Source organism: Pseudopodoces humilis, chromosome 5, assembly GCF_049639895.1.
Source record: "Pseudopodoces humilis isolate 2021_Gansu_Grassland_sample_001 chromosome 5, ASM4963989v1, whole genome shotgun sequence".
Lineage (NCBI taxonomy): Eukaryota > Metazoa > Chordata > Aves > Passeriformes > Paridae > Pseudopodoces > Pseudopodoces humilis.
This window is the reverse complement of record NC_142204.1, coordinates 47,197,143-47,220,838: the sequence shown is the minus strand read 5'-3', so window position 1 is coordinate 47,220,838 and position 23,696 is coordinate 47,197,143. Positions and strand designations below refer to the sequence as shown.

Here is a 23,696-nt window from a genome sequence, read left to right as displayed (position 1 = left end):
GTGTCTGTCTGAACAATTGTGTAAATTCAGAGAGGGTGGCTCCTTTTAGCCTCTGAGCTATCACTCAACATTAAAATCCTGAAGGTTCCAACCATATTTCATCTGGCCCTTCTCTGATAGTGAGTAGCAGCAACTATTGGGCAGAATACAAGAACCTGAAGTATTGTCCCCACATTTCTTCATAAAAACATTTGGGCTTCACCAAATAGATAGAGTGGCTGTAATGATGCTGTGGCATTACCAGACTGAGTCCTCTAAAAACATTTTCCATGTAAGGCAATAGGACACTCACTCTGTCAATACAAATTTGGGATGATTATGGCATTTTATGAAAGGGATTGTTGTTATTCAGATTTGGGTTGGTTTTGATTTTTTTTTTTTTTTCACAAAAATAATAGTATATCAGTATATTTAGATGCACAGAAGGGAAAGCTACAAAACTCTAGACCAGAAATGGATTTATTTATAAGTTATGAAATATGAAGTTATCCTTAAATACAAATAGTAATAGAAACAAACAGAAAGCTTGTACAAAGGTAACAGAAGAATGCTTAAGTGAACAAGGTCATGCTGGAATCATGTGAACAGAACTCGTGATTTTCTGTGATCATTCACTTACATTTAAAATGAAACTAGGTCCTGACCTCTGTGGTTTACAATGTAGGGGGAATCTGGAAATCTTGCCCCAAACTGACAATCCATTGTTTATTGAGAATCATATGGGCTTAGTATTACAAATCTATGTCCACGTAAAACAGGATAAAATACTATTTTCTAATATTTTTCATTCAGCTATCTTTTCCAGAAATGTTTCAGCAACCATGCTTCAGCAACCTGTGTGCCATATGTGAAAATATCTGAGTTATGAATTTGCTGAATTCCTTTCCAAAGAAGATTTATTCTCCAGCGACTTTGAGCTCAGCATGGGTAAAGTGGTAAGCATGAAGATCAGAAGGCTTTTCCTTAATTCTGGATTGATTCAGATGCTTTAATATAATATTGTTAAGTTTCTTCAGCTCCTCTATGTTCTTCTTTTCAGATAGTAGTCTGCTTGATATTTGGTCCACCTCATTTCTAGTTTGAACTTGAAAAGGAAAATGTACCATATTAAATTGGCAACACTTAAGTCAAGAGCATCACTACCTTCACTTGTATTTCCGTGAGACTTTGTAAGGAATTATGATGACTAAAAATATTTAAAAAGAACACAACTGCGGAACTTAATAATAAGTTAGTTATACATCTGGTGGGTTTACCTGCTCACTACATTATTTTTTGCTTGTTTGCTGGATTCTTTTTTTAGTTTAGTGCAGACTAATAAAATCATATATGGCTCAGATAATTTTTGCAGTTTTCAGGAGCATATCCATCAGTGTCCACAGGTAAATGTCTTATTTAGGGGCTCCAAAATCCAATTTGTGGTTAAGTATGTGCATATATTTTTATTTTAAATTAAAGAAAAATTATTGCAAATACTGGCATTTCAAGGCCAGCCTTCTCTGGCACACCAATATGCACTTTTGGAGCTATTTTTATTTTGACCTTCTGAAGTTAAAAAAATTTACCCATGGGTTTTGAAATTTGTTTCATAGTGGCAATGCTAAGTAAATCTATGCATGTGGTTTACAAACATGCCAGATTATATAACACACTATATCTATACGTATCTAATAAAACATTGTAACATAAACTGAAACACCACTGGAAATCAGTTTCAAAAGCTGCAGGCCTCCACCAACCTGAGCCAAATCAAACTGCTTTAATTCTTGTAACAAAGTTTTTCACTTTAGTTTATATTTTTTTTCCCACAAGAGTGACCCAATCCTATTTTTTCTATATCAAGTCTCTTCTTTTAGCAGCTCCATGTTAAATAAACCTGAAACTCAAGTATGAGATATTTCAACTAGGATTTTGCAATCATGTTACTTAAAATCTACGTTATGTTCTTTACTTGTCTGATATTTCTTTGAGTGCCTGTAAAAAAATTTAGCCAAGGCTAGAATTTCCTGGCCTAGAAGAATAAGCAGGATTTTCTTTATGTTTCAGCAAATTCCCTACTACAGGATATAAGAAATCTTGACTTCATATGGGTTCCAATTATTTCAAAATAGACTTATAAATTGAAATCATGCACCTCAGATTCTGTTCAATATTATTAGCTCAGAAAACCCCAAGATGACAACAGTTCCATTAATCAGCCATGTCTTTAGCTAAACCTGCCTGATCAGTCCTAAAAGTTGGAACAGTAATTGTGTCTACAGATTCAATGCTACATGCAAATCTTGATAAATGTGTAGTTCTTTTTCTTATGCTTAAGACCTTCTTAGTTCCAAATCAATTTCCAGTCAGTACTTTGATGACAAAGGGTCAGGTCTTGCTTCAGGTAGCCTGATTTAAATGTTAGCCTGGGTGGAATTCCAGTTTCAGTGGAATGACCCCAATACTGAGTTTTATCTGGAAAGGAATGGAAGGCACATTGCCAAAGTATCCACTGCCATACAATTACCCTTAAATTTTAATTTCATTTCCAGTCAGCATTTTTAGCAACACAGTACAATGCTGCTGAGGTAAATTCTTCACAGATGTTGAAGCTCACAAATCCTTAGCACTAAGAATAAAATTGTGCCTTTTAGCCCTGAGAGAGTGTTGTTTGCCTGTGCTTCTGCCCCTAGGAACACGATCCAGTGCCCAGCCAAAGCCTTTGACCATGCAAATACAGGAGTAGAATGTTATAAGGTAGCATGACACATTTCAGCAAAATTCTTTTTTGCAATCGACCCTATATTTTTAAGAACTACTCTTTGGTTTACTTACATATTAAGAATATTACAAATGAAACAAGTACCAAACTGATGACCAAAATAAGAATAAAGATGCCGAAGAACAAACACTGGTTTCTTGTGTTGCTCCCTCCCATGCTTTCTCCAGTACCACCAGTGTTCTCTTCCTGATCTGTTAAGAGATGACAAATCATTTGGTGATACAGTTTTTCAAGGTTGGTTAGGATAAGCATAAAAAAATGCTTCTGGCTTCATGGAATGATGCAGGATACATCGTATATTTAGTCAACAGATTTTATTTCCTGTGATATTTTATGAAAAGGGAAGAAATCAACTTTATGAAGTCAGCTTGAATTTGGAAATATAAAAAATTATGCATCTGTTGTAGTTGTTAGAACACACTCAACAAAAATGTTTCTGTTGTTGAAGTACAGTGTTTTGTTGAAGTTGACCTGTTTTACCATTTAGAGTTTTACAGCCATTTTACACATACCTTTGTATGCAATGCAAATTTTTTGTTTGTTTTGTTTTGTTGCAATGAAGTTTTCATCAGGCAGCTTTGTAAGGGCTTGATTGCATTTAACCTTTTCAAAAGGGATGAAAGAGAAATTCATATTGAAAACCATTCATCCTCTAGATATGCTTCTTTTTCTGTTTAATGAGAAGTATCCCAGGGATGATTAATTTCCCAAAGTAAACATCTCAGTTAAGCTCCTAATGTTGTATAGAATGAATGTACGTCTTGACTGTTTTAGCTTAAAACAAATGTTTTCAATATTCTTCATCTTTAGGATTTGTTGGTTTCATTCCAGTAAAAAATGAGGTACCTATGCTCGCAATTGTCAAGAGTGGAACAGACTATCGTATGGACTACATATGTTGTCCTTTAAGCACAGGAAGAATGAGGGGGAAAAGGAAAGGCACTTGCAATGCTGACCTTGAATCAGCTTAACAAGCCAGTTCATTGCTTTTTAAAGAATGTGTCGCATATATAGGGAAAGTCAGTAGTTTGTCTCATAGAACCAGTTGCAATCAATGTGAGGTGGCAGTAAGCCCCAAAGATATCAAGTCAAGTTAACACCATGAGGAAATTCTTGTGAATGTAAAAAATTTACACTTGAGCCAGATTTGTTTAATCTTAAATTTGTGTACTACTGCAATAATTCACAAAGATTTGGGTTTATTTTCTGTCTTGAAGGGAGGAGGAAGCTAATGTAATTTCACTTTGGTGTCAGTCTCATACATACTAAAATTACATGCAAATTACTGTAATCTATCCTTCTGTAATTGGTGTCTTGCCACTCTGAAAGGGAAAGTAGCACGTGCATCTGTGAAAAATGTATTTCTAGACCACGTTCTTGTTTTAGCTGGTGGAAATCTCTGAGATCTTTGCAACTGAGCCTGTAATGATAAAGCTGAGGAAAGGCTTTATATGTCATTATAGCACTTTAATAATGACCCTACCTAGGGCTGAGCAATTCACTGAGCTGGTAGATCTCAGGGAATATCTCTGGTTTTCTTTATTTTGTGTTTAACCCACTCCTGTCCATGAGTAAGCTGAAATATTTTCCTATTTGTCCTTTGAGGTTCTCTTGTTATTCCCTTAGCATTCATAACAAATGTGCCACACACTAAGTGTCTGCACCAATATTGCTTTGTAATCAGAATAATAGGGATGGGCAGGGCCTGCTACTGCTGCCTGCCAGGCATCCAAAGTTATCAATAGTGGTCTCAAAAGTGCTCTGAGCTCACTCTGCCTAATGAATGCTTCTTACTGTTTAATCAGGCTGAGCATGCCAGGCTGTAGTGTTGTGAGGATTGGTGAGCACACATTCCTGTCAAACTGCAAGCAGTGGGAACTTTTTATATCATCTAAAACATTAAATTACTGCATGGCTTCTACTAAAACAACTAAACAGTATATACATTTTAAACAGCTTTTGACATATCTGTGATTTTCTGGCAAGAGAACTAGAGTTTATGCTGCTGAGTAAGGTAGCTGACAGGAAGAGATATCTACAGACTCTCCAAGCTTAAAAGCTACATTAAAAGAATAATCCTAGAAGGAGCATAAGGGTTTTATAAATTTATGAATAAAATACTTACTAAACTACTATTTTTTAATGTTGAAATGTAGGGAAGGGCATGAATATGATTATTCCAGAGAATCACATATGTTTCCATAGAACCTTGTATATTTACCCAAAAAGTCAATAATACTGTCCAGTAAAATTGCAAAAGAAAGCAAAACAGTTACACTGAGTTTCTTTAAAATTAAAATCTATGTACATCATTGTCTTATTTTCTATGTGTAGAAGAGACAATATCAAGATAATCTGAATATGAGAATTTAGTACTCTATGTCTAAAATGTTTGCGTTAAATGTAGAAACCAGTACCACTCAAGCTAACTGGATTAGGAAAAGTTAGGGGACTTGGAAACAGAAGTAATTAGAAAACACTTAAGACCCATAACTAGAAGCATGATTAGGTTATGGCCCCTCAAAACACATTCCAACATAGCTGTTGATCTATAAATTTCTTCACTTAAATTTGCCATTACAATAAGGGAAGTAAAAGCAGACTCAAATATTGTTATGTGGAATGCTGCTGAAGACCTCCAGGTTTTAAGATATTTTCATGTCACAAAGAACTCAAACTGTAGCTATCACCAGGTGAAAATATTCTTGTTGCTGTGAGAAATCAAAGGCAAAAGCCTTATCAAATCAGTAGAAATGTGGGAGCCATAACTGAAACTGTAAGTAAAGAAAGTCCAGAGAGTAAAATGCTTAAACGTTTCACAGGATATTTCAGGTAACTGGTTTGAGTTCTTAGGAAATGTGTCTTAAAGGAATGAACAGAAATTCTCAGGTGATTCTATTGCCAGATATGAATTTTAGTGCTTGGGAAGAGCTATGATGCTATTTACTTAGTAGGTGTATATTGGACATTACTATAGAGACATTATCCTGCAAGTGATCACCTCATAAATCCCAACTGAAATGGAAGATAAGTTCATGTTGGACAGTAAATCCCTAACTAAATGGAAGGATTTTCAGGAACCTAAAGCAGAAATACTGAGCAGAGACAGCTAAATCATTGTCTGATTTAAATTATGCCATTTTCAATCTTTTTCATACATTTTTCAATACAGAGCTTGGCATACTTATTGGCCTCTTAGGCTGTTACCTCAGTGACGCACAGTATGGATTGTATATATAGAAATCCACAGATCACCTGTCATACATACCTAGTGAATGCTGGGATTCAGCTGGGCAAACATTTAGCTTGTTTAGGTTGTTTAGGGAATCAACTACATAAAGTTTTCCTTCTTCATGAGTATCAGGCAGGTTAAATTCCAAGGGAGGCTTCTCCATTGTCTTAGTATATTATCCTTTGATACGGTGAGTACTTGGTAAGATGTGGTGTGAGATCCTGACCACAGTGAAAGCCAGACCTTCACTAACACTTCCAGAAAAGATGTCATTCAGGTCCTCTTCTTTCAGCATCAAGTAATTGAGAGATAAGACAGGGAAAGCAGGTATGAATGCAGAAATAAGCAACAAGAGTATGTGTCTGTTTATACACCTTAGAATATCACTGAAGTTATTATTTGTGAAAATGGAACAAAAAAATAGTAGTCTTGTAATACAGTTCTACTTCACAGAGTTTTGGACAAATTTAAAAAGTTTTTCTTCAGACTAATACCCCTTGCTTTAAAAAAGGCACTGCAGGAGGTTCAGTTAGTAAAAACAGTTTCACTGTAGAGTCCAGGTGCATGAACTCAGTGAATGATCCTTAATATAGTTTTGAAAGAAGATTATATATAGAAAATAAGCAATTTTAGGGAAGTGGCTTCTATGTATTGCACATTATTCCTTATCAGTATTTTGCTTTTCTTTACACTACTCTGATAGCAAAAATGTCTTTTGAAACAATCTAGAAACTTCTAGCTATAAGGAGATGCAGACACCCTAAGTAGGCATGTTTGTCTACAATTGTCACTGAAAACTCCCTCTGTAATTATTGAAGAAAAACACATTCGTCCAGATAATATCCCTCTTATTCTAAGATATCTTTCTCACCTTAGAACGACAACTTAAATGTACATTTTTCTTGCTAGTGAATGTACGGAGGGAGCCCCCACAGATTAGTTTAAATTGGGAGTAGAATGCATCTTATCCATTTAGTATTTTATAAAGCTCCCAAGTTCAGTTTTATCTGCCAACATAAATCAGCACTTCATGGGATGCAAACCTCCCTTGATGACATGTGTTAAGCACCCAAGGGTGATTTCTGAATCCTAGATGGGTTGAACTGTCCTCCTGACATTCTTCTGAACCTTCTCTTCCTCTCCGAGGAATACAGAACACAGTGTGTCCAGCTTCTTTATATAACACTTAAATTAAAAACCTAAAATTTTAGCCCTGATGGTTTGCAGACAATACTCACTCCTTCCCTCATCAAACCAAATGCAGAAGATTGTTGTAATTCCCCCAAATCTAAGCACAAAGTAGACAATGAGCCTCAGTAACTGAAGACCAAGCACTGAAACCAATCCTGACAACGGGACAACGGGGCTTGTTCTCCTGCTAGTGGAGACTGACAGGACTATATGGATACTTTCATTTCTTTTTAACACCCCATAAGAAAAGAGTACAACTATTTTTTTTTTCTCTCTGTTCAGAAGTGTTGCTTCAAAGCACAAAGAAAATGCAGAAAAACTGGCATAATAGGGGTTAACCTTACCTAGTATATGATTTTTAGGTGTGCAGCAGTAGCTTCCGGACAGAGGGCTGTGCCTGCTCTCCTTCCTCTAGAACATGACATGGTACCAGGCAGCAGTCTGTGAGCCACGTCCCACCAGAGCTGGCTCTGTTCTGCTGTCTCCCCACATGCACATCCTCAGCCAACGCAATCACTATGGAGCCCTGTGTTTGAACAGTGTGCTAAAAGTTACCACTTTGGGCACAAAGGCTAATGGTTATTTTTGGGATTGCGAAGAGCAGTTGTTTCTCTATTTTGATTAATGCCTCCCTGCAGCTTCAGGGAAGACTCTTCTTAACAACTTGAGCTGTAATAAATGCAAGTACCTTTGATTCATTAGTATTATGAATTATATGTTTCTGCACTTGCTACTAATTATTTAAGTATTCGCACATGTAAACACAGTGAAGATTACCATTATTAATTCAAAAAAGTTTGTATTACATTTGTTTGATTGCATTGACATGCCAAAGGAAAAAGGATAAAACATCAGTGTCACTGGACAAAAGTTTTGATTATTTTCCCAACAAACCAATCTAAACATTGGGACCTTTGGATTCACTTTATCTTGTACTTTCACCTTGCCTAAAGAATTTTTTCCCCCATGCAACTTTTAAATTTCTTCTTAAGTTGTTGCGGTAAAAAGAATGAGAATTAGAATGAGAACACACTGAAAGTTCTTTACAGAAAAGAAAGAAAATAAAATCTAAAAAGAAACAGGAGAATAAAACATTACTTACAACATTCAGATAATGTGCCAGTATGGAAGAAATCAGACAGTGAAAATCATGTGAAGAAAACTTGTTCTGAAGTTCCTTTCTCTACTTTTAGTCCCATAGGAAGCTGTGGAGTCCTGCAGTACCCATAAAGATAGCTATGAAACAGACTGCCCCTCAGTCTATTTTTAGAGTTCAACATGGCTAAGTATACTCACTTCACAAAACCGATCTGCTAAAACTGAAATCGGCACATACACAGTTTTTTATTATATTGGAGTCATGATAATATCCCATCATGGAGAATGAGGGTTGTTACTGATGATCAGTATTTCGCTAACCTTTTGGTTAGTGCTAAACCTCTCAGGTTTAGTGCTTGTCTAAAACGCATTTGCCATGATGAAGTCATATCTGCAACACTGTACCTATGAGTAACCAGTTTGCTATGCAGCAGAGTCCTATCTACAGTATTGCAGTCATAAGTACTTTAAAGTCACAGATCAGAAAAACCAGGGTCTTTCCCCCCTTCTCCCATATACTCCCATATACTTTATGAATTCAAATGTATTCAAATTCAAAAGTATTATACGGTGGACTAATTTGTCTGCCATACTTAGTTGTTCAAAGATTAAATTCTGATGAACTGGTGGTGAGTAGTGCAATTGATCCTTTCCTGACAGTTCTTTTGATCACCTTTTCCCTTGCTGACACTGCAGAAGGCAGTGTTACTGCACACGGTATCAAGAGGCAGCTGACAGACAGGACTGCAGCTCAAAACAACAAATCCTTTCTGAAGCCCTCCCATGTCTAAAATTCTGAATCCCTTTAAACTGCCCACAAACACATTTATCTCTCAGAAAACAACAGAATAATGAGCCTGACTCATATTTCCCACCCTAAGATGCCATGTTCTGCTGCTCAGAATTGCTCCCTTTCTGTAGAAGACTCCTGGACGTCCTCCCTGCAAATAAGGATGTGTAAGCCAGAACTAAAAAAAAAAAAAAAAAAAAAAAAAACAACAAAAAACCCCAAAAAACCAAGTGTGATTTCCATACCCTAAAAACTCCTGACACCAACATAAATGTAAGAGAAGGACCCAGGCCTCTCCAGTTCTAAGCTTCAGAAGATCTGCAAACCCAAAGGATGGCTGCAGGACTGTGGAAGAGCCACCTCTGCAACAGCCCTGGAAGCCACGCGGGTCACCGTGGGTGGCAGCTACACTGTAAGTGGGAAAAGAGCAAGCACCTGCTTGGCCCCCTGCCAGGAGGTGCTGCAGAAACTCTGGGCAGGAAGCTATCAGAAGTGCCTGGCAAAGGACACCAAAGGTGACTATGCAGAAGCCACAGGAAACAACAGCTGGCTCCAGGGAACAGTGTAGCTTAAAGGGAATGGTCTTGGGCTGGGCAAGTACAGGCACACAGCTTCACCTCGTTCAGGGATCAGGTTTTTCTCTGCTTGTATGACACTGACATGAGTTCATCATCAGTTTTGTGTAGTCCAAGTGATCAGTTTTGCAAGCCAAACAAGTTCTTACATAGAGGAGTATTTGAAGGGTGAAAAAAAGAGGGTAAAGTAGAAAGTACAACTCATTAGTATGCATTGACTTTCTGGAATAGGTTCAGCTGTAATCAGAAACTGGGAGGGGAAAAAAAAAACAAAAAACAACCAACCACTCCACCCCAAAGCCAACCCTCCCTTATCAAAGCAGGCAACAGTTTCCAGGGGGCAGTGCTGTTTTCAATGCTATGTTTACTTATCTGCTGCTAAACATCTTAAGAACGTTTATTTGAACAAGCACTTTTATAGATCTTCAGATTCAAAGCTCCACCCATCTAGGTTTTAGTAACTTAACACCTCGCCGCCCACTGTTCCTAAGTTCTGTTACTGGCACATTTCAGTCCTATAAAATCAGAAGTTGAGGTTAAAAGAGTAGTTTTCAACACGATGATAACAGGGAAGGTGGAATGGTTCCTCTAAGTTAGAGGACGTGTTCAACAGCACCAAAACCAGAAAACTTTTGACCATTGGAGAAGCAATGACAAATCAAGATTAGACTGTTGTGCAGACCACATGCAAGTATGAGACACCTTTGAAACACAGCAAGGTAGACTTGCATGTACTATCTCCTAACACACTGGGAATACCCCAAGCACATGTTTGAACCAGCAAATAAACAAACCCATCCCTTTCAACCTTTAGGTTTTACCAGTGTTACAGCTTTTCATTCATATATAATTATTTATAAAAATAAATAATTATTTTTACAGAGAGCCAGCAGTGAGAAACATCTTTATTCCAAAAATTAAATATTCAATTTCAGAACACAAGAATCTTGCTTTTATTTTACATGGAGGCAAGTATTTGTAATTGCAATAAGTATTTGACTGTCAGTGGAAGTTACTGAACTTCATTGTCCCTTGTCAGGAGGAAGTTATACTTACATAGGAATTTCTTGTCCATCTACCACTGAAGAGTTCTAAAAAGTTACTAAAATAATTCCACACAGACATGGTCATCTTTCCATATTAGCACATTCATACCAGAACACTTGGTCAATGAATTCCTTTACCTTTATATAAAGGATCCAATCCGACACACAGCATTTGAGTACAGTTATCCACCCCATTTAATGCACCAGTTACACCATAATCAACCTTTGGAGCTAGGAGGGGGGGCTACTGTAAGGTAATATAATGTATCCCTGTACCAAATGTTACATCAACCTATATACAATGTATATGCAACTAAGCAACAGCATGCATTATATTTACAGACTATGTAACAAAGCCGTGCACAACTTCAAACTGACTACACAAGTTAAAAAATTCATTCAAATGTTACAAATTTATTTGAATTATGAAAATTGAACGCCATTGAAAGGGAATCTAAAAAAATTCCCCCACATCTGCTCTTTTATCACGACATTTACTTCTAGCCTTTGTCCGAGCCTTGAATGCTGCAGAGTTGTACAAGTGCTACAAAATAAAAAAAGAAAAAATAATTACATATTGTCAAAAGGCTTATGCCCTTGAGAGATTTTTCATGTTACAAAACAAATTAAAATATCCTTTTATTAATCTTTGAAGTAAACTGGCAGGCCTTTTGAAATTTATAGTATGCTATCTTTGCAACCAAAGGCTAATTTTAGTATATATATATATATACAGACAGATATATATTTAAAAGAAACTTGGCCTGTATAAGAAATGCTGAGCTATGAGCAGTTCTGGAAGCCAGTCAGTCTTAAACATCAAGCAGATACCATGTAGGCTACACTTACCCCCAGATTAAACTTGATAACACCATTCCCCAAATTATATGCAGGATTAATGCATTCACAATCAACATAAGGCCAACCTCCTGGCATCCATTTCATACTGCAGAGTTTGGGATACAGTCTTTATAAAGACTCCGTTCCCACAGTTTCCTGTGGGTCCCTCCCCAAAAACATGTATCTCTCAGAAGAGAACAAGTTACACATGCGTGGAGAATGAATCTAGCAACCCAACACCAACCACAACCTTCAGACCCCTTGGAAAAAACACAGAAACAGACACACGCCCAGCAGAAAATCTAAAAGCTCACAGACGCATACAAGTACGGCTGGGTTTCATTCAGGACAATATGAGGCACTCTTAGAACTACAGTGACAAATGTTAACAATGACAGCTTCTGAAGTGCAGAATTAGAGTAGAAAGTAAAGAAAATTCATAAAGGTGGAATAACATACCCTTTCAAAACGGGATATCTTCATTGTTTTAAGGGTGGCAGCATCCAGCATTACTGGTGGACCAAGCTCAAACACATTCCGAAGAAAGTCATTTGACTGAAACAAGAAACACATCAAATTATCAGCTTCCCCTCTGTATCAAGTCTTTAGAGTTGACTTTGTAAAATATCAAGTATTCCAGTAAGAAATACTAAGATTTGTGTCAAATTGCTATCTTTTGTAATCTTTTTGTAATTAAGTCAAGAATACTTCCTCCCCTTCACCAGAATAAGGCTAAAAGCGAAAACTGCCACCTTGAGAAGACAGACAGCTCCTCCTGCCTTCCTTGATATTTTTGTCCCAGCAAATGAGACACTTCTGTTCTACACAATATCAGGCAGCTGAACAGACCTGTATGGTTTCACAACACACCAGTTTTAAAATATCTGGCTGTGAAAGTAGTACTTCAAAAAACTGAAAAAGCTGCTACATGCCTGAGCTCCCTCAGTCACACAGAAATTCAATTAACACAGGACTGAAGAATTTAACCCCATGATTATCACAGCAATTTGGGAGCATACATTCCTAAGCTATAGCTCCTGCTTCTGTAACATATGTAAACAGATGACTAGTAAACAAGCAGTTCCCAGAACAGAGATAAAGATTTATGCTTTCTCTTCTGGAATGCTGCCATCATTAGGCTGCAATAGTTGTGTTCATTATTTTTTACTAAAACTTTGCCCTTCTTTGACAGGTTTGAATAGGAAGAGTGGAGGCATGCAGCTTTATAGCAGACAGATGACTATACCACTCTGCTGAAAGAGAGCATAAAGATTCATGAAAAACTCTGAAGCTAAAAAGATATTCAGCTTAAATTTCTTACTTCTTGGAGAAGTCGATTACTAAGCTAGCACATCCAGGCTACAACTCAGAAGCAGCTTATCCAGACCACTCTAGCTCACTGTAGTTACTTTTTTAAGTGCTATCTTTTAATAGCTCAAATGCAAAGCTCATCACTTCACTAAGTTATACTCAGGATTTTGTAATTCAGACTGAATTACATCAAAGAAGCCAGGCAGGGAGCAACAGTCTGAGCATGTGTCAAACAGCAGGTCACCTGCAAATGATATTGCATCCCCGAGCCCAGAATCTCCTTGAACGTCTCGTAAGTTTGTTTTTTAACCCAGCAGTCAATATACATGCGCTCAGGTCCAAACTTCACCATCTCTGTAGGAAAGTCACGCTCCTATGCAAAAATCAAAGGAAACAACATCTAATCATTTTAATTGAAACAGCCTTTTGTACTGGGAATTTTACAGAGCTCAGCAAACTTTATTTTCACTGATAAATTTAGCAATCCAAAACCTTCCAAATAACATAGTACACATATGCTACAGATTGTATTTGTTCATAAGGCAGAGGCATACCTAAATTTCATGTAGAACTTGAAGCTGATATTCTTCATGATTAAAAACCTTAAAAAACAAATGCTCAACCTTAATCTTTAAAATTTCTCTAAGAATTGCATTTACCTCCAGGAAAACCAGTTCTGAGTGCAGAAGTCACCTCTAAGTCAGCCTGTAAGCCTCATTTTAGTCTCTACATTACAGATATGAGTAGCTACACTTGGGACAGTGGAATGTAACAAGTGCTAATAGGTGACTCAGATCCTCCTACAGGCAGAATCCTAAAGGTGACTTCTAATCATGCCAAGCCTCCTCCTTAGCTTCCATGATGCTTAACTATTCCCATTATCTTTGTTCAACATTCCTAAAAGAAAACCCAGTCTATTCCACATTATGTGATCAGACTATGAAATCTCAAAGTAGCTTTTTTCTTGTTTCTTTCACTGACACAATAATTCTGTTTAACAATAAAATTGTTTTCACTAAATTGTACATTATGTCTTTTGAAGGTCTAGACTGTAACAAAGACAAAAGAATCACCTCAACAGCCCGTAGAACATCTCTGAAGACAGACCGCTGCTTTCTTTTATCCACTTTGGCCCGGTGCTTGTTTCCATCAGTAGCCAGAGCTCTTAGTTTCTCTGTTAGAAGGTCCATATCTTCATAAGAGAAATCCTAGGTTCCAAAAATATATTTTTTTTAGTCTTTAGTTTATATTACAGCCTTCACTTCTTTTCCCACAAAAAAGAAAATGGATCTCTAAATTTTGGTCGTGTAGATCTCTACAACTGCTTTATTTTGGCCAGCCATGTGAAACATACAGCTCCATCAGTGTGCATATATACCTGCCAATTTTCTTCTACTCCATAATTGCAAGGGACTCAAACTGTTTAACAGACCAGCTGAACTACTCCTGCCAACAAACTGAGGGCACTTTAATGTTGTTAACGCAAGATTCATGCTGCTGGAGGCAAACCATGAGACACCATTAGACTGACACTATGGAATACTTAGCTGCAAGTCTTGTATGGACTGGGAAATTAGGAAGAAAGTTGTTTTTTTTTTAATGCTTAACCAAACATTTTAAGTCAACTGTTATAAATAGCTTAGTTATTCACTATATAAATTAATATGTGCTTTACATATATATATGTATTTTTTTTCCACTGCATTTAATAATTTGGCAGTCGTTCACCTGGACTAGTAAGAATGTATGCAAACTTACGTAAAAACAAGTTGTTTTTTTTTTAATCTGAACATTTTTTCATGTCAACTGACTAGAGTGAACTAACTGCATGCTTTCTGAATAGAACTGGTCAAAGGCAAATACATCAAGTATTTTTAATCTGAATTGTTTAAGATTCAATGTGAATAATCTGTAATGATTAAAAGGGCATTTCCTCAATAGAACAGAAGAGACTCTAGTAAATAGAGCCTCATTTGCTAATCAATTTTAAGATTTTAATTACTTGTGGTCAGCTTGACCAAATAAAGGATCAAGTTGTGGTTTCCATTTATTTTTTCCTTTCAAAGTTGACTTCCACAGCCAAGAGACTCAAATCCACACTGCTTGCATTTATACAGAAGCCTTAAAATGACTAAAAAAGTCCAGTGCTATGAAACTACCATGCATGCAATACGAGTTATTCTTCTCGAGTTACCCAAGTAAGAACAATGAAAAAAAAATACTTAAAGTCAACCTATTTTCTACCTGATGATACATTTTTGGCTGTGAAAGCAGAATTGTGCAGATTGTGAATTACTCAAACTTCTCTGCATAAGTATCTGATGAATGTTCCCACTACAGTAAACAATGCTGTTTCATCCTGGAATCTCTCTAGAGGCATCTTTATTCTATTTTAAAAGCAGGTGTTAGATTCAGTTTTAAATCTTGCATGCCATATTTCTAGCTGCTATTAATTAGTGTTTGATACATTTCATTATATTGGTCCTGTTTTGCAAGACAGAAATTAAGTGTAAAAATGAATAGCTGTAAATTATTGCTATACCCACTTAGACTGGGGCAGACTCACTAGAAAGAATATAAACCATGGAATTATTTGCTACTTGTTGAGATTCAGGGTGCTATGCAATACAGCTTAGGTAATTTGCCTCCTCATTGTCCCATTTAAAGAAGGTTTAGCTGCTGACATCTACTTACAGCATCTGTTTCCCGTGCCAGTTCAAACAGAAGTGCTAGCGTTTCTCCAGCAGCTATTCTCATGTTGAGATCATCACAAGACAGTAGACTTGGAAGTTTATGCAAGTGCCTAAGGAGTAAGTCATTCCGTTAAGATCTAATTTTTACCAACACTATTTCATTGCATATGAAGAGTCATTACAAACTGCACTTTCCACAAAAGACACTCACATTTCAATTTTTTTCTTCACTTCATTCATTGGGCAAATGGTCAACAACAACGTCCATGCTAAGAGGGCACTGACGTGAAGCACAGTATTATGGGAACTTGATACACCATTAGTGTCTCTATCTCTCTGATAGGCCTTTGTGAAGATGTTTTCCAGGCATTCCATAGTAGAGTACAGCTCCTGTATGAGGGAAAAATATAACGGAAATGGTTTAGGACTCACACACTTTCACCTTGTCAGTTTACCATGCTTGAAAGGTATCAATCATCCTCACCGTAATGTCATCAGTCACAATGAAACAGCAAATCCCTAAGCAGGTTGCACACTAGACACAAAAGAAAAAAAAAAGTGTCAGGATTTGACAAAGTTACAGTTGACAAAACTTTCAAACTTAGGACCTCTGAAATTTAACATCTGGAGATTAAAACCTCAGCAGAAACTAGAAGTCTCCAATCCTGTTTAATTCAGCTTCTTCATAACACTTTGCTCCCAATTCCCATCTATTCTCAGGATGATTTTACAGTACTTCCTACTCACAAGCCTTTACTTTTCATGTATTATTTTAAAATAGCTTACAAAGCCCTTGAAAAAGCTACTTGTGCCACTCTTCACCCAATGATTTTAAATCTCACTAGGATTCATAAGGAGAAATTATTCTGATAACTCTATGATATTTATTCACAGCTGTGAGAAATATTTTCCCCTTCTGATGACTATTACAATTAAATAGCATGACAACTCTGCCCTTGAAAAGCCTTTCCTGGAACTTTCCAACTTCTCCTGCAGATCCGTTCCCTATGCCACATATTCTAGTTAACTTTAACTTAAAAATACCTTTGGCAATATAGCTGTATTGTTCATGTATATATGTATATGTACATACATTTGCTATATATATAAAGAAATGTAAATGCTTAAGTAACACTCATGTGTTGTTTAAGAATAAAACTAAACTTCAAGAATAAAATAAAATTAATACAGGAAGGATATACCACTCAGTGGGAAAGTGAGAAAATATTTTCTAGGTCCCCAGTATCAGCCCCCAGAACTGCAGTGAGTTCAGGCACTTGACAAAGCACTACATGTAACAGCTGAAGAAGAAAATCACGTTCAACTTTCAGGTGGAACTTTTTAAACCAGTGAAATACTGTCATGCGTCATTCAGGGCATATGTCAACAATATGAGCACACACTAGTGTGGTAACCTTTAGTTCTGGATTACACAATAATGAGCTGGTCAAAAGCAGCCCTCTGTCCCTCCTTGGCAAATAAATATTTCATACTTACAGCCTGTCTGGCTTGGATACTGGCTGTTCCGTCACAGACAATCTTCTTCAGCACTGGACCAAGCGTCTTAAAAATCTCCTCGCTTTCAATTCCTGACCCCATCTGCACACACAGAAGACACGCCAGTCCAGCAGCTGCACACTGTTCATCACTCTTACCTAGGGATTAACACAGTGATCAGCCATCACCTTTTGCACTGCCTTCCTCCTTCAATCTTTTAAAGATTAGTCTGAAAATATCTGAGTGGAAATTCAGAAACCAATAGATAGAAGATAATTTCATTTACTTTTCTAGGACAGTTAAAATGTGACACCTAAGTTTAAAAAGTAATATTACCTAAATTATTAAGCACTCTGTAAAATACTAGAGAACATTCACAGTCTTAATTTCTTTTAAACTATATGCTAATTCATAGGGATTAATTGCTTTCTAATAGCATGCATGTTTATTACCTTTCTTTATGCAGCGCTCAATGCTATCAGTTAGAGTCATTCTCCTTTCCATGATAAATTCATATAGTATTTTAGAAGAAAATGCACTTTTCAGACTTTCAAGGGCTGCTTGTCTTGTCTTTGCACTGTTAGAAGAGAGAAGGAAGACCTCCTGAAATCAGCACATATGAGCTAAATCTCCACCTTTGCTTTATGGTAGTTTATATTTGTATGCACCCAATAGTAGAGTAATCCACAGAATCACCATGAAGAAATGAAATGCTCTGAATTGCCTCCTTACTCAAGGGAAGCAAAATTTTGTTTGAAGATAAGAGTTCACAGTAATATTGCAGGCTGGAAAAAAGTCACTCTGCTTCAATATATTATGAAAGGAAAGTCTAACCCATTCTAAAAGATTGGTAGAAGGAAAAAAGTTTATTTAGATCCACAAGTCCTCCCCCCCAGAGTAAAAATCTCAGTAAACATAAAAAAAGAATTTATGTGTATTTTCCTTATTAAATCAGAGAAAGCAAGAAAACAACATATGCATGTGCTTCTTCAAAGCAGACTGTACCTCTTGTCCAATGTAAGATCAATAAATCCCTTCAGCTTGTATTCTAAGTCTTCTTGAGTGGCTTCTTCATCAACTTCAGGCCCTAATCAAGAAAAAATAATTTAGTCCTACAGACACACATTTCATTAGCAGACACAGTAGTTCCAACACAATGTTTTTAACAATAAGAAAGCAGCTTAACATAGACAACTGCTACAGAATTGTTCAGTACCACAACAGCATAATGGTTTTAAACCTACTATATCAGACTGCACCCTAAAACGCTTTTTAAAAACTGACCGATTGATACATTTGTGCTGTTTCTAGATCCACTTCTTATACATGACAAGAATTGATGAGGCAGCGAATCAGGCCTTACATAAATTTTCTCCATCTGATGACCATCAGCCAATCCTGTCAACAACATATTTTCACCCAGTCCACTCCATCTACCCCTGGAGTACAGCAAGATGTTCACAGCTGATGCAGTTAGTCAAAGCAGCCTGTTCTATATGGCATCAACTCATACACCTCTGCAACAGGAGCTCAGTTAAGAGCGGCCCATATCCAGAGATGGCTCCCTGGCTATCCCCCTGTAGCAGGCTTTCAGGTCCCCTCCTCTCAACAAAATTACATTAGAGCATTCCAGCTTGCAAAGATGGTAAACGAGACAAAGAACAACTCTAGCTCAAAATGGGCAAGTATGACTCTTCCCATCTTAAACTCTTCTGTAGCTCTTACTGCTTCAACAACCTGTTATAAAAGTCCATGTCTTATAATTCATCTTAAAATTCTTACTGTCTCTATATTAGCACTCTATCTTATTGTCTCTACATCTATACTCTAATAGAAAATAAGCTGATAGTTTCACAAACCTGGAGCATATTCTTGCCGAACAAAAACAATAGCCACTGGATTAACCGTCACATAGTGTTAACATAACGTCATTATTTCATTACTGCTACTTACAGTCTACTATTTAAAACTACTAAATCAGCTTAGGTTTTATGCTTTTAAAAGGTGGAAATATATAAATAAAAGAATTTACCATCCTCAGTGAAGCTAGCAGGATCACTGAAGCCACTGCAGTGGCTCATAGTTTCAATTGAAGCATCTTCATCACTAAAAGGCTGCACATTTCTGGGCTGACCACCTTAAGGAAAGATGAAGACAATAGTTTGGTCATTTTTCATACAGAGAAGGAAGTTCTGAGCAACAAAAGTAGAACCGAATCCTCCCAAAGTAGATTCATTCTCCCTGACCTGTCCACAGAAAGAATGTTTCCATCCTCTGCTGGTTTCTTTACTCCCACCTATTCTGAAGACGTAGTTGGCTCTGTTCTGGAGATCCATTGTGAATAGTGAGGAAGGGCCAACCTAGCACCAGTCCAATTCCTACTCTAGGTATTGGCTGACTTCCTACAGTACATTTAAGATCTTTCTACAATCAACTTCATATTAATGCAGTTTTCTGTGACTATGATTTAAAAATAAGTCTATGTTAATTTAAGTGTTAGAATGAGCTACCTAAAAAAACTGCCATTTGGCCTTTATTTTTTAATTTTGAGGGACTTCAAGACAGTGGAAGTTAAACCTTTAGGCAAACTTACATTACCCAGCTCAATGCAGGATTTATGGGATTAAGTGTAGTATGTGCAGCATCAGCAACATCCAACTCTTTTACTACTGAATTACAAGCCAGAACATCTAATGCCTCAACAAGGGACAGTTTTCCCTCTTAGGGCCAAGAAGGCCTTGGTGCAGCAGCTTCAGACTTTTTGAAGAAATCAGTATTTTTACCAGTGTTCACCTCTCTTTTCGTATCTGTTATTTCTCCAACAGTTCCCAAAACATTATTTACAGAACTCTGAATTCTATTCTTTCAGTTTTTTCTAAATTATTTAGAAAATTGCACCAGCTTCAGGCAGGCTCCCTAACTACCAAGACCCCAAAAAGCTATTTTTATCTAGGCAGAATCAACTTTCAGTTGGATCAGTGCCCAAATACTTTCCAATGAAGTCAGTCACACTCCGGAAGTTCTGCTGCTTTTAACTGTATCCACTTGTATCATTAACCATAATCCAAAAAAACCCCACCAGCCAATGCACGAGCCAACAAACTTGGAAGCTCATCGCTCTCACATGGCCACCTTCTTGCTGCTGCTACCGAACAGGGATTCAACAGCAGTGGCAAGAACGACAGCAAACCCTTCACAAACTAAAATAACAGCAGCTGCAGAAACAACCTATAAAGTGCTCACTTCCTTAAAAATTGGTATTAGAAAACGATACTGCACACAGTTATGCTAGCCTGAAGTGCAATTTCTCACTACCCCACAAAACCTGTTCTGCCCCAAGCACCAGCACTTCGGACACGCACATTCCGCATTTGTATGAAGACCGCTTATTTTATAGTACCCTATTTCAGGCTAAGCATAAGGGGGTTCAGCAGCCTTTCGGAGCACGACACGGTGATACACAGCCACAGCAGCGGGCGGGCCCGCGGCCGGGTCGCCCGAGCCGCCGCTGCCCTGGGGCGCTCCCGTCGCCGCCGGCGGCCCCAGCGCGGCCGCACCCGCCGCCCCCCGGCTCCCCGGCGCATGCGCGCAGCGGCGTGAGGTGGCGGTTTCGGGGACGGCTCCTGTCACCCGCCCGGCCCCGGCCCGGCCAGCGAGAGCCCCACGGCCGCACCCGCGCTCTGCGGCTCACCCACCACCCGCGGGCAGGCGGGGCGCCGCCGGACAGGGCGGCCATCCCGCGGCCACGGGAAATGCCGTCTAGATCCCGCGCTCCCCACCCGCACTCACCGGCTCCGCGCTGGTGGTTGCTCCCCCGCTTCTTAGGCTTGGGCATGGTCGCAGCGGCGCTCGGCTCAGCTCCCGCGGCCCCTCTCCGGGTCTCGGTCTCTCTGCTCCCCCCCGCCCGGGAATCAGCGACAATCAGCCGATGGAAGAGCAGGAGCGCTTTTTACTCCAACGCCTTTGCGAGGCTGACTTCTCGGGCCGGGGCAGCGGGGGTGATTGGCGAGAGCAGGCGGAGGGCGAACCGGCGGCAAAGGCAAAAATCCCCGTGGAGGCCCGTGAGCGGAGTCGATGCATCTTTCTCCTCTCAGACACCCGGGGCTAAAGGCGCGGAGGGGGCGCCGGAGCCGCTTTTATAGCCCCAGCGGGCTGCGGGGGCGGGGCTCCGCGCCGCTGCAGCCAATGGCCGGGCATTGCGGCGGTGGGCCGCTGACTCAGCAGCGCGAGCTCGTGACGCGAGAGCGCTGCTGCCCAGTGGCGGGGCTGGGACGTCAGCGGCGCCTCGTGCGTCGTGCCGCGGTGCACGCCGGGAGCGGCGGGCCCCAGCGCCAGCCCAGGGCGGTGCTGGGGGCGCCTGAGGCCGCGTGGGGCGGGGACAAAGCCGCGCCGCTGGTGCTCGGTCCCTCCGTGTCCCTCCGTGCCGGCTGGGCTCCGCTTCCGGCCTGGAGCCACGTGCGCGGCTGGCAGTGGGAAGGGCGAGCTCGGCTGGGTCGTGTGCAGCTCTGTGGGTGTGCGGGGCCGACGCCGGCACTGCTCGCCGTGTAGGGGGGGAATGCCGGAAGGGTTCGCAAAATCGCACAACTGTTTGGTTTGGAAAGGACCTGTGGTGATCATGCAGTCCAACAGCCCCTGCTAGCAGCAGGTGGCACAGGAACGTGTCCAGGTGGGATTTGAATGTCCCCAGAGGGGTGAATCCGCGATCTCCCTGGGCAGCCTGTCCCAGCGCACCCTCACCGGTAAAGTTCTTCCTCATGTTGAGGGGGAACGTCTTGTGTGTTAATGTATGGCCACTGCTCATCGTTCTGTCACTGGGCACCACTGGGAAGAGTCTGGCACCATCCTCTTGGCACCCACCTTTGCCATACTTACATGCATTATTGTGATCCCCTGTCAGTGTTCTCTAGAATAAGCAGGCCCAGCTTCCAGTCTCCCCTCATAAAAGAGAAGCTCCAGGCCCCAGATGATCTTTGTGGGCCTCCACTGGACGCTCTCCTGTAGTTTCTTGTCTTTCTTGTACTAGGACCCCAGAACCACAAATGTGCCTTCTCACTTAAAAGCAGATATGCAGGATAAATGCCTTACTCCTTCGTAGCAGACTTTCTTCCAATGCAGAAATAAGTTTTTTCAATTGTATCTTTCAATTTAGAGACTTGTCTTTTAAGTTTTTTAATCCAAAATTATTTTTTTAATGTTTTCTGCTAAACACCAAATAAATAACTAAAATAATTAATTAATAGAAATACAATAGCTTTCCTGACCACCAAACAGAGATTGGTTTATGTTTCTGAGCTTCTGAATGTTTGTGAATGTTCACTGCTAGGCTGTATCGGAACTGCAGTGTTTGAGGAAGGGAAGGCAGTTTTGCAGAACATGCTGAAAAGTTACATAAGACACAATCGTGATTACACTGTTTGAATTCTGTTGTGTACAAAACATATTTACACTGACTTCCAGAAAGGTAAACTTCCATAACAATTCTCTATATGTGCCACATGAAAAACAAAGGACTTAGTGCCCCGTTTGTGCATTCCGGGTCAGGAAATGCTAGAAGTGTCTATTTCTAGAAAATGATAGCTGGCTGTACCTGAGCCCAATGTTTTCCATTGCTGCGCAGCATGAGACTCTTGGTGAACAATTCCCTGGACATGGGAAGTTCAAATTTCTGAAAGGCTTAGCCAGATCTTTGATCATGCTGTTAAAGAAGAAAAGAGAGAGAAGTCAGTATGTACTGCATCTGTACAGGACAACACATAAATGTCTTGAGGGCACAACTTTTTCTCCTTCAGGATGAACTGTTAGAGCAAAGGACAGCCTTCCAGGTAAGTTGGCAAAGGAGTGGCAATTAAATGCAGAAGGCAAAACTACTCTTGGGTACACAAGACATTATTAGAGCAAGGGAGCAGCCCTGGACACACTACAACACCCAATAGGAGCCAAGCAAACGTGGTGGGAGTATTTCAGCTGCGAGATGCCAACACCACTTGAGTGAGAGCAGCTGTGTCCTGACAATTTCCTATTTCACCCTCATAATATACAGACTGATTACAAGGTGCAGGCTGACCGGCCTCAACAGAATTGAAATTTCTGCCTTCCAGCTTATAGCTGTGTCTCACAACCAAGACAGTGTGAGGCTACCAGTAAGGATTTGGTTTAATGCCGAAATCCTTGCAGGTGTAGCAATCTGAATAATATGCCAAACTGTGCATGTCTGTGTAGCAGCTCAGGTGCAACATCAGTGGTACCTCATGGTGGAGTTGGAAGAATTAAGTATCATAGCCCTTGGATACTTGAAGATGATGCTGCCAGGAGAGGTGGAGCTAGTGCCCTAGACAGGGAGAGGAGAGAATGCTGCAGATGAGTGGGAAAATCAACAGCTAAAATATGAAATGCTGTTGCCAGACCTAGACAACTAGAATAAATTACAAAAGGTGACAAAAACAAAAAACTTGTGACTACTTTGGGTTTATGACCACTTTACATTTTACTTGGGCTTTTGAAATATGATGTCTCCAGGTTATTGTGATTCCCTGGTTATTTGATGAACAGTTAAGTGAGATCACACAAGAGGACTTGTGTATCACTGCTTAGTTTTGCTGTCTGTCTGACAGAACAGGCTCTTTGTCTTGATTGCTGACTTCTTGCCCATTCTCCTGATTTAT

At 39.4% G+C, this 23,696-nt stretch overlaps 2 protein-coding genes across 4 annotated transcripts; both read right to left on the bottom strand.

Moving 5' to 3' along the window:
* Positions 1 to 441: 441 nt before the first annotated feature.
* On the bottom strand, positions 442 to 8,534 carry LSMEM1 (leucine rich single-pass membrane protein 1). Of its 3 annotated transcripts, none has more exons than XM_088055469.1 (5): positions 8,287 to 8,534; positions 7,529 to 7,710; positions 6,030 to 6,278; positions 2,815 to 2,952; positions 442 to 1,084 (listed from the first exon to the last, which is right to left on the bottom strand). In XM_088055469.1, exons 3-5 carry the CDS (start codon positions 6,154 to 6,156, stop codon positions 897 to 899), a joined length of 453 nt encoding a protein of 150 aa, XP_087911595.1. In that variant the 5' UTR covers positions 6,157 to 6,278; positions 7,529 to 7,710; positions 8,287 to 8,534; the 3' UTR covers positions 442 to 896. The 3 variants fall into 3 exon arrangements, with proteins under 3 accessions (XP_087911595.1, XP_087911596.1, XP_087911597.1); XM_088055470.1 differs by having other exon boundaries at positions 6,030 to 6,275; XM_088055471.1 differs by lacking the exon at positions 7,529 to 7,710.
* A 2,000-nt stretch (positions 8,535 to 10,534) lies between these two features.
* On the bottom strand, positions 10,535 to 21,155 carry IFRD1 (interferon related developmental regulator 1). The gene is made up of 12 exons (XM_005519270.3): positions 20,824 to 21,155; positions 19,067 to 19,171; positions 18,040 to 18,121; positions 17,487 to 17,611; positions 17,035 to 17,192; positions 16,022 to 16,072; positions 15,749 to 15,927; positions 15,539 to 15,647; positions 13,918 to 14,052; positions 13,089 to 13,217; positions 11,993 to 12,088; positions 10,535 to 11,237 (listed from the first exon to the last, which is right to left on the bottom strand). The coding sequence occupies exons 1-12, from the start codon at positions 20,867 to 20,869 to the stop codon at positions 11,148 to 11,150; spliced, it is 1,305 nt and encodes a 434-aa protein (XP_005519327.1). The 5' UTR covers positions 20,870 to 21,155; the 3' UTR covers positions 10,535 to 11,147.
* Positions 21,156 to 23,696: the final 2,541 nt, after the last annotated feature.